At 41.7% G+C, this 11,566-nt stretch overlaps 1 protein-coding gene and 1 long non-coding RNA gene across 6 annotated transcripts; one reads left to right on the top strand and one right to left on the bottom strand.

Moving 5' to 3' along the window:
• The first annotated feature begins 16 nt into the window (after positions 1-16).
• On the top strand, positions 17-1,446 carry LOC123477112. The gene is made up of 2 exons (XM_045180531.1): positions 17-770; positions 1,064-1,446. The coding sequence occupies exons 1-2, from the start codon at positions 17-19 to the stop codon at positions 1,444-1,446; spliced, it is 1,137 nt and encodes a 378-aa protein (XP_045036466.1).
• Positions 1,447-5,200: 3,754 nt separating this feature from the next.
• Positions 5,201-7,710, bottom strand: LOC123476873. Of its 5 annotated transcripts, none has more exons than XR_006651884.1 (8): positions 7,605-7,710; positions 7,259-7,520; positions 6,795-6,914; positions 6,658-6,732; positions 5,624-5,741; positions 5,524-5,561; positions 5,356-5,462; positions 5,201-5,288 (listed from the first exon to the last, which is right to left on the bottom strand). It is a non-coding gene; the product is annotated as an uncharacterized LOC123476873 (long non-coding RNA). The 5 variants fall into 5 exon arrangements; XR_006651883.1 differs by having other exon boundaries at positions 7,259-7,506; positions 7,564-7,668; XR_006651886.1 differs by having other exon boundaries at positions 7,259-7,506; positions 7,568-7,650.
• Between the last annotated feature and the right edge of the window lie 3,856 nt (positions 7,711-11,566).

The raw sequence follows: 11,566 nt of genomic DNA, 5'->3' as shown, positions 1-11,566 counted from the left end.
GGAGGTCCTCGACTCAATGGATGCTGATTCCTTCATCATGGCCCTTCGCCGGTTCATTTCCCTCCGCGGCAGTCCAGCCGTCGTATATTCGGACAACGGCACGAATCTGAAGGCAGGCGGCAAGGAGCTCGCCGAAGGAATCAAAAACTTAAACTCTATTCGCGTATCAGGAGAAATGGCGGACCGTGGAATTGACTGGCGGTACTCGCCACCAACCGGCTCACACTACGGCGGAATTTGGGAGCGGCTAACTGGCTCCAGCAAGGCAGCATTGCGTGCCATTCTCGAGACCCGCTCAGTTAACGACGAAGTGCTGCGCACCGTGTTTGCCGAAGTTGCGTCGCTCTTAAACAGCCGACCCCTCACCCATGTTCAAACGGACCCGAATGAGCCCGAGCCGCTGACCCCGAATCATTTTATGCTTGGTGGACCGCACCCTCATCGTGCACCCGATCGAGAAGAAGCATTTGACGGACTAACGAGGCGTCGCTGGAAGCAGGCCCAGTTTATCGTCGACCAGTTCTGGCGACGATGGATGAGAGAATATCTTCCCAGTCTCATCGAGCGCAAGAAATGGGAAAAATCAGTTCGTCCTCTTCTAGTCGGCGACAAGGTCCTAATAATGGACGAGAACAACAAGCGAGGAGAATGGTTAATGGGCTCGATCGTGGCCGTTCACCCGAGCCACGACGGAGTCGTGCGGAAAGCAACAGTCAAAACGGCTAATTCTGTGTTAATCCGACCCACTGTTAAACTCTGTTATATTTCAGGTCAGCGCCCGGAGTAATCACGTTATCAGCTCTGCGCTGGCTGGGACTGTGGCGCACCAGCGCCAAAAGACGGAGAAGGATCTGGCAACGGCAGAGCAGACGACGCAAAAAAAGGAGACGTCAGTGAAGGCGAACGAGTGGAGAAGTCAAGTTGCAAGATTGTGTGTAAAAAAACCCCTTTTTTGTAACCAATAAAGCTGAATCGTTCGCGGAATTTCATAGTTGTCTGTCCCGAATATTTATTTAAGTGCTCGTAGTTTATCACAGTAAGTCAATTGCGACTCAAACTCAAGAACATGACATTGCCATGGAAAAGCAAGATCACGAAGAAACAAAGGCAAGTGACAGCCCTGAAAACGACACCGCGCAAACAAGTGATCATTTGGCAGATGAAAATGTTTCACAACAACAAGATGACGTCGTCAACGTACATCGACCTTCGTCGGAAGATAATACTTCTAACACAGAAGAATCCGACGACGAAACAACATCAATTCAGCATGACGCAATTAACGAAGATGACTCCGCACTCGCTGAGGTTGAGGCTGATGATGAGCGTCCATCATCAGAGCCCAAAGAAGATGTGTCAACTGAGAAATCAGAACAACTTCGTGTTACCAGACGCCCGCAACGCAATCGACAAAAGCCTCTGCGTTACCGAGATGGAGTCCAATAACAAGAAAAATCCCACATATAAGTCCTGAAAATTATCCATCACATCATAACCACCACTCATTACCAATTGCAATCCCAACCGGACAGCTTTGTCTAAAAAGAATGGAAAACGTCAATTACGTATTTGAAGACAATCGATGAGGAAAAAAAAATCATCAATAAGAATAGTCTTCAAATGGATTATCTAATTTCTCAAAAAAAAAAAAAAAAAAAAAAAAAAAAAAAAAAAAAAAAAAAAAAAAAAAATAAAAAAAAAAAAAAAAAATATAATTAAAAAATCAGTATAAGTCCAATCATTAGTTCAATAGTCTCAAAAAAAGGTTAGGTTCTAAAAATCATATAATTTTTATATGTTTCTATAAAAAAAATTTTTTTTTTTCATTAAAATTAAATACATATATAATTACATTCGCCTAAAATTACTTTTAACTAATCCTGTAAAACATTATTAATTCCGATGAACAACTCTTGCCACCTCAAGAGCTACACGGCCGCTGAATTGAATACTGAGAAGAGCGCGAGGCCTCAATATACAAGAAGTGTTTGGAAAGGCCACGACTTTAACATTTTGATCCACCTTCCATATATGGGAGCCACGCATACTTGTTTACTTTTTCAAGCTTCCTCCGGGATTTGAACCCGAGTACCCTCGCGTTGCAAGCGAGATTTCTAACCAATTATCTAAGCAAAGTATACAACCTATAGGTATATTCAAGCATGTCATTCCATCTCTGACAAACTAACTTTTTACTTATCGTAAAATAAAAACCTCCCCGTTAGATAAATAAAAACCTTACTTAACTAAATTCATCAAGTTATTTGTCATTTTTAATCAATAAGTCTCATTTTCTAAGTTAGACTTATTTATTTCAAGAGTTGAAATTCTCATGCCATCTAGCGGTCAAAAAGTATACTAGAACAACGTCATCTATCGGTCGAGTTTTAAACTACGAGTAAAAGTACTAATACGCATAAAGTAACAGGGAAATTATATTAGTATTATCGTAGCAATCCGTTAGTCCCGAATTCTTCTCCTATTCCGCCTTCTATATTCTTCTTTCACTTCTTTTCCTTTCTTCTTTTCGCTTATCTTTCACTTTACAAACAAAGAAAACGACACTCATCAAAATGGCGACCTGTCTTCGTCTACGTACTTGTTGTAATGCGATGCTTTCTTCGACGCATCTTCAACCAGCCTCCGAAGGATTTTCCATTTACACAATAATAATGAACACAAAACTGTTTTATCATACGCCCAAAAGGTGAAACTCACCCAGGAAGTCACCCGTCTCTTTGGACAACTGCATAAGATGCAACCGAATCAAGCCGGCACAGCTCTTATCCTTCACCCCAAAACTACGGCCCAAAAACTCCAAATCTTGGCTACCTCCCAGGTACTAGAGTACAAAGTGACTATTACCAACATAGAAGCAGAATGGCTCAATAAAGGTGTAATACATGGGGTTCCAATCGAATTGCATGGAAGCAACGAACTAGACACCCTCATGGAGGAAGTAGGAGTCACAAACTACACAGGTATCCCATCGAAAGCAGGAAACAGCATCACAGTTATACTCACCTTCCCGACGACCATTATCCCCCGAAGTCTCCTGATTGCTGATTGGAGCTACCCAATTAAACCTTATATACCAAAACCATTACAATGCAAGAAATGCTGGAGACTTGGTCACTCCCAGAAAACATGTAGACAAGAAACAGTATGCCCAAACTGTCAAAAAGGTCACCTACAGAACGAAGACTGCAACCATCATAAGTTCTGTATAAATTGTCATAGTAGAGACCATAGCTCCATTGATAAGGATTGCCCTAAATACAAGAAGAAACAAGAAATTATCAGGATGGCTATCAAGATGAAAATTTCGTTTAATGAAGCTGAAGCAAGGCTGAACCAAAATACTTACCAGGACTTTCGACCAAGAGATCCATCAAGCTGAACACCCCAGAAATTCACAACCCAGTAAGCAGCAAATTGAATCAACCCAAGAAATAGAAACACTCAAATCAAGGATCGAAACACTAGAAAACAAACAAAAGTCTACAGAAGAAGCGCTAACGAAAATTGAGTTGAACATAGCCAAACTGGTCAAAATTGAGGAAAAATAGCTTCCTTAGAAAATTCTATTCAAGAGGGCTCGAACAAATTACTCAACCAGCTAGACCAAAAATTTGCCATGCTGCTAAGCAACATAGCAACGAATAGACGTGCACCCTCAAGCAAAATTCCTAAGTTGATGGGTAAAACAACCACCAGCAAACAGTATGAACCAGAAGTAACAACACCAGGACGATCATACCTGCCCTCTTCCCCTGAAATTGACATGGATGTAGACGGAATACTATCAGGAACATGGATAAACCAACGAACAATTGAAAATAATGTATAAGAAGTTTAAAATCTTACAATTCAATGCAAGTGGCCTTAATAAAGATAAAAAAAACGAATTTCAAGCATACCTCTATCACATAAAACCTGATGTCATCCTCTTATCCGAAACGTGGTGGAAGGATAACTTCGTACCAACCTTCCCAAATTTTAAGATGCACTTCTGTAATCGCCCATCAGGAAGAGGAGGAGGTGTAGCCTTACTGATACGTAAGGACTGGCAAACTACTCCGATCGCTATACCAACCCTCTCAAACTGTGAAGCAATTGGGGTTACCCTGACCATCTCGGCCTCAAGGAAAATTGAAATATTTTCAATTTATTGTCCAAATGGAAACTCTACCATCTCTAGTCTCTTATCCTATCTGTCAAACAAGAAAAATGAATGCATTATCGGTGGAGATTTTAATGGACATTCACCAAGATGGACCAAAGACAACACGTTCAATACGGTGGGCAGGGAAATTGGACAATTCCTAACAGGTGCAGATCAACTAATCTTAATCACTCCGAGAGGTCTAACTACTAGAATGGGTCCAAGTACACGCAGGTGCAACACGCTAGACCTCCTAATAACCCATCCAAGCCTCGCCTATCATGCTAATTCCATGGTCGGACCCTTCTTAAGCAGTGACCACTTCCCAATCCTCACTGAATTGAACTCTACAGACCGCATCAACAAAGAAAAAATTCAACCCAGATGGACTCTGGTAGATGACAAATGGCCGGAATGGAACAGGAAGATATCTGATTACCTCCGTAGAGAGCATATTCTGACAATAGCCAACCCAAAAGAGGCATTCAAAATCTTCTACACTGCTATCACACAAGCAAGTAAAGAAACTTTCCGCCTGAAATCAAATAGAAGTCAGACAAAGTACCCCCAAAGACCATGGTGGAATCCAGAGTGCTCAAAAAGAGTTGCATTATGCCGCAAAGCATGGAGAACTTGGACCAAATGGCCCACGCCTGTAAATAAATCAGACCTCAACAGAGCAATCGCGGAAAAAAACAAATCGCGGAAAACTATTCTGACCTCGAAAAGAAATGCTTGGGATAAGTTCCTCGCCTCCATAAATATGAATAAAGATCCCAAGGCTACATGGAATTTCGTAAAGAAAATGTCCAATTTACCAGTGAAATCTCCCCAGTGCAACCATTTTATCCTACCAGACGGAACGGAAATCACCCAACCGCATCAAAAAGCACAAATCCTAGCAGAAGTTTTCTCAAAATATCAACGAACACCAACACTCTCTGACAACAACTCCAAAACCCACGTTAAACAGATGGAAAGAGAAATCAGGAAACCCTCACAGGATTGCTGGATAGAAAGTTACAATCAACCGATAACACTTACCGAAATACAGGAAGCCATAAACCAGCTGAAGAAAACCACCATGGGAGACGACCTAGTCCACAACACTATGCTAAGGAACCTAGACAAAACAAACACCGAATTATTCCTTCATCTTTTAAACCTATCCTACAACACGTCATACATACCTAGACAATGGAAAATTTCCACCATTATCCCTATTCCCAAACCAGGAAAAGTACCTTCGGACCCGGAAGCATACAGACCTATAGCCTTAACTTCCTGCGTTAGCAAGCTGATGGAGAAAATAATCAGTAAACGACAGGCATGGCACCTTGAAACTAATAAACTTCTACCAAGCAATCAAGCAGGATTCCGCCAAGGCCGTTCAACCCTAAACCAGATCCTGACCCTGGAGGCTCTCATTAAACAAGGTTTCAACAAAGGCATTAATACCTAGGCTGTCTTTCTGGACATTGCTGGAGCGTACGACTCGACGTGGCACCTCGGATTGCTTTTCAAACTTTCCCAGCTTAGTATTCGGGGCAAACTCCTTCTATGGATAAAACATTTCCTGGAAAAAAGAAAGATGAAAGTAACAATTGATGGAGGTAAATCTGACACCGCAAAACAAAACGTAGGAGTGCCCCAAGGATCAGTCCTGAGTCCCATTCTCTTCCTAGTGATGATGCACGATTTCCCATCAAGAAAACTGAACACTAACATCATCTTCGCAGACGACGTAGCTACCCTATGCAGAGCCCAGAACAATAACACTGCACTCCAGATCCTTCAACCCCACCTGAACGCAATAGGAAAGTGGGCCACGAAGTGGAGATTGAAATTCGCCGTCCCCAAATGTGCGTTAGTTGTCTTCTCAAGGCAGAGACATCCCCCAAAAAATCAAAAACTCGTTTTAAATAGCCAGATAATCAACATGACAAACGGATTCCAATACCTAGGAGTGATCTTCGATTCCAAACTAAGATAGGACGTCCAAGTGGACTATGTGTGCTCCAAGGTAGAAAAGAAAGGACTGGTGCTAAGATGCTTAAGCAAGCAAAGATCGCCATTGGACATCACTACGCTTATTAACCTATACAAAGACTTAGTCAGAAGCGTCTTTGATTATGCCTCACCAGTTTTAATTTCTGCGACGAACTCCCTTTTAAAAAAGCTGGAAACCACGCAAAATAAATTTCTACGCCTTATCCTGCAAGCCTTCCGCTCCACCCCCATCATACAATTACAGCTGGAACTCGGGATAGAACCACTCCTAGACAGACGTAAATACCTTGCAACAAGATATTTAGTAAGAGCTACAACAAACAACCACAATAACCCAGTTCAATCTTTACTAAATAACTTGCAACACCATCGAACAAGTTGGAAAATTCGATCCACACCGAGCCTGATCCTAATCAACGACTACCTTAACGAATGCCCTAGTGATAGGGGAAGAATAGAGGCACACCAAATAGGACACTTACCTCCGCCATGGGAAATCAAGCACTTTCCATTCCAAAAACTGGCCATCAGCAAGAGGGAAGCCATCTTGAACCCTCCTAAAACAAGAGCACTCTTTGAAAATTTTCTAGTTAACATGCCCAAGTACAGCATGGTATACTTCACTGACGGTTCCCATGACCATATACAAGATGTAGCTGGATATAGTGTATGGTGCCCAAAACGTCATCTGGCAGAATCCTGGAAACTGACCGAAGCTCGCAGCTCTACAACGACGGAGCTATGTGCAATAGAAAGAACATTAGATATTATCAAAGAGTATGGAGCACAAGACAACGTACTAGTATGTGACTCTCTATCTGCCCTCCAATTGACTACAGGTTCAAAATTCACCAAAAGTGTTCTAATTAACAAGATCCTGCAAAAACAAGAAGATATAAGAAGCTCTAAGAAACAAGTAATTAAACTGTGGATCCCAAGCCACGTAGGTATTGCAGGAAATGAAAGGGCTGACTCCCTAGCCAAACTTGGACACACATCCTCCCTTGTAAATGAGAACAACAACAACTCAGTAGAAGAAATCCTACAAGAAATTAAAAAAAACATCAACAAAGCCACACTTACCAATCTCACCTCTATACAAAGCTCTTCAAACAGGATAAATGCTATGCTGCGTACAGAAATGGGCCCCCTCCCCTGGCATCTGATATTTTCAACTCCAATCAACCGTAAACTCCATAGACTTCGCAGTGGGCATAACAAGTTGTCACCTATCATGTCTAAAATAGACGACACAATAGACTCCCAATGCCGAACATGCCACATCTCTCTTACTTCTGAACACATCATTATCCACTGCCCAAACTTCCAACCTGAAAGAGACAAACTGAAACAAATAATGCAAAAATTGAATACTGATTTCTCTCTACCTACTGTACTCGGCATTAACTCATCTATTCCCATTTCCAACCAATATGTTATACAAAAAGCACTTGTGAAATTCCTTGGAGAAACTAATATTCTCAGCCAACTGTAAACAGAAACGCTGAGGAAACGCGACTGTGACCAAACAAAACGCATATGAAAACTCCCGGAAATATAACAGTGACACCTAACGGCGCAAAAGGAGTCTAAAGAGACTCCAAAACTGGCTGCAGAAGCAGCCGGGTGCCTAAAACTTGAAACTTGAAAAATACAGTAGGTGCCAAAAGTATCCGAACACTTCGCGTTTTCGGACCATTTTAGCATGGGTTCAAATGACGGAGCGCGCTTAGCGCGATTGAGAAAAAAAGGGTTAAAAAATCCATTTAAGTCAATGAAAATAATTTTGTGACCTAATAATAGATAAAGGAATCTAAAAAAAAAATTTATTTTTATGACTTGTAGCCGCTAGCCGGCATATCAGTGCACAAGTATCCGAACGCGAGTTTTTCCACCGTGCTTCCTTATGGCACTACGTGTCTTCTTTATTATTTTTTAAAATATACCAAATTTAATACTATCAAAGACTAACTAGGCTTTTTATGTGTAAAAATACGTAATCTACCCATTCCGGCCTCTTGTTATACTTAAACTTAAATCTCTTTTTGGTAATTAATTTTTCCGTGGCAGGCTATGTGTCATTTTCTGATTTTTTCCTCTCAGAAAAATAGTTATGCATGCGGCAACTAGGGGCGTGGGTATGCACCATTCTTTGTGAGATTTCACGCATTTAGAGACAAAGGCTACCTAAATTGGAATGATTTTCAAGTAGGAAAATCACGCGCCCCTAGTTGCCGCATGTATAACTATTTTTCTGACGGAAAAAAATCAGAAAATGACACAAATTTCTACCTTTACGTTTATAGTTACTCTTTTATTATTCCAATTTATTTAGTTTTAAGAAACCCACATGATAAAGTAGAATAATTGGCCATAAGGTTGTTTCCATTTTTATTTTTCCTTGTATTGTTTCCCCTATGTCTTCGCGTGTAGTGATGTCGTCAATGCCATTTCTACTGATACTATCCCTTTTCTACCTACACACGCGCGCATTTCAAACAATTGTATGCGATTGCGCTGAACCATCAAATATGGGAATTATTCAATTTTCCGATGCTGATTGCAAGCCGAAAGTGAATACTACTGAATTTAACTTTGGTTTGGGATACAACATACACACATAAGGTTCAACATGAACTACATACAGTTGAATTTGGAACCGGAACTCTTATGATGAAATCGGAAAATGAAAAATATTTCCGCCTTTTGGACGACGATCATCAACTAGATTTCCATCAACTCTTCAACCACCTTGTACTCCAAATCAACGAAATTGCAACCACCGGACAATGACTTTTAAAATCGTCGGCCAATCAAAATTAATTTTGGTAACGTGGCCCATTATCGATAAGTCTCTACCATTCACCGCCGAGTCAGCGGCCATCAAGGAGAAGGCCCCACCAAGCGTCGCTATGGAAACCACCCCGCCATCTAGTGACCCAGATTTGGATAGATTGGCTAATAAACAATATATTCAAGATCGTGCTATTGATCGTGATATTGAATTAGCGCGTATGTTACAAACAATTGAATGTGATGTTCGCAAAGCTAAAAATGAACGAGCAATTATCACCGCCCAGTATAATGGTTGGCTCGCCGCTTCACTATTGAAATTACCTTGGTGCGCAAAGTTACAAGCTTTTGGACAAACCACCGTAGTGATTCGGTGTAAAGCCGTGAACGCCACATTTGAAACCGTGATCACGCCTTGTGGACTACAACCGAAATTTAACAATTATACCATTAATCTTGATGGCTGGGAATTAGTGAAATTTTTCCCATGCTATTGGACAAATGGTTTCGTCAATTTCAACGATAAACCTTACGCCTTTCGCAACAACACTTGGACAAGGATCGACCCAAATATTGTACTACCGGAGCGTACATTGGCTCATTCTTTCCGCTATGAAGACGTGAAATCATTCGACTATGACCATCACAGCAATCCATCCTATAACGACAATTTACTCAACCACATGAACGTTGTAGCCGACATCGTAGCCGCCATGAGTGAACAATCACCTGCTGATATTCCATTGAATCATCGTCCTCATCCAGTTGATGTTCTATTGACAGCAGCGGGAGTCGAGAGATATACCAACTGGTGGGAGATCATCAAAATCTCTTTGGTCATCGCCGTCATTTCTATTTTTTCCCTCATCGTCTTACGCATTTGCTGCTGTCTCGGTCTTTTCGGTGTTTGCTGTCCTCCAATTGAAGAAGTTAGAATTTCTCATCACGACCGCACCGTTACACATGCAGTCTGATTACGGGACGTAATATTGCACCGCCCGGAGCGATGTAACGAAGGCCTACAAATATATTTACTCAACATGCCCACATTTTACTGTCTTATATTTACTCCCCTTTTCACTTATGATATCCGCCTTTTTCCTTATGTTAACGTTTAGAATTCGTACTGTATTTCATGCTCATTTCCTTGAAATGTTGTTTGTCAATTCGGAGATGAAGTCATCGACGCTTTGGTCTGACCTCGATGAACACCTGCAACTGACGTATGTGCGATGCGCATATCGCACAATAAATAAACAACCGGTTGATTGGTTACATACACGTCACAATCAATCTGTTAACAAAACATCTTTTGATTGGTTACCCGTGCCGAGTTGCAACATGCCATCAGCGTCTGTTACCACTCCCGAAATGCGAGATTTCGTGGTGAACCCACATTTCTGACCAACAGAGTCGATTTGCAACATCCAAGCAGTTCAGACGTCAATTGCTGAGTGTTTAAACCGTGAGTTGGTTCGTACACTTGTTTTTTCTTTTGTTCTCGAACTTTGTTATTTTGTGAGCACTTTTCGTGCTTTTCGCCTTCTTGAACTATCTGTGCAGTTGTCTCTTGCTCTCGCTTCCACGATCCGTATCTTATTCGTTTTTACCGCCGTGCGCTCCCGTAACGCTCGCGCCACATCGGTAAGCTTCCAACTTCCCTTATGTTTCTGTCATTATGATTTGGCTCGTTATCCCATTTCTTGTCCTGTTGTATGTCCCTTCCCGTGTAATCCTTATGGCCTTAGTCAAGTAAATACACACCAATTATTGTGGGTAATTCGCCTCCGAGTTCAGTCTATTTCCAACTCTCAGATACACATTTCAATCTTTGTAATACTCTTCCCCATACAGGGATATATTACAATTCCTTCTCCTCGGGCACCTCCACCCTTATCCTAGATCCGGTCGCGCTACTTCAAGACAGGGCCTCACCATACTGCTTGTCACCGGCCATTGACATACAGGAAAGGGGAAAAGACATTGCAGCGCTAAACGACAGCATCGCGAGGCTTCATGGTGAAAAATGTAACGTCAGCTTCGACCCTCGGATCTTGTTTATCATGCCACACCGAGCTGATTGCGGGACGCAATCTTTCAAGAGGGGGAGTCATGTAAGGACTCTTAAATGTAGCCTAATTGTTTTAAACTTAAAATTATATGGCTAAAGTTGTGTACCGTTTTTCCTTCCCTTGACCTCGTTTTACTCCCCCCCCCCGCTATCGATTTTATTGTTTTATCACCTTCTTCCGTTTGACCATGGTTTCAATGTCTTCACTCTATCTCTTGACCTTGTTTCACATTAGTTCACGTTCCTTCGTGAACTGGTAGCGCAAGCTTTCTTTTTTATGACCCCCGCCAACTTTAGCGTCCCCAAACTGAGATGCAGTATAAAACCCACATCTATTTCGCCCCCGTGTCAGTTCCCTCTAGGCAATCGTGTGAAGCTGTTTATTTTGTGTCCCCTGCTGTCGTGTAGAAACTGAATAGTTAGTGTGGAAGAAAATAATCATTTCACTGCTAAGACTCGTTTTGTACTTCACGTTCCTTTTTTTACCCAACCGTCGCCCCTTCACTATCAGTCTAACCCGTGCCCCC

This window comes from Daphnia magna, linkage group LG10 (genome assembly GCF_020631705.1).
Source record: "Daphnia magna isolate NIES linkage group LG10, ASM2063170v1.1, whole genome shotgun sequence".
NCBI classification, from domain to species: Eukaryota; Metazoa; Arthropoda; class Branchiopoda; order Diplostraca; family Daphniidae; genus Daphnia; species Daphnia magna.
The sequence above is the reverse complement of the archived record's forward strand: the minus strand, read 5'-3'. Positions and strand labels throughout refer to the sequence as shown.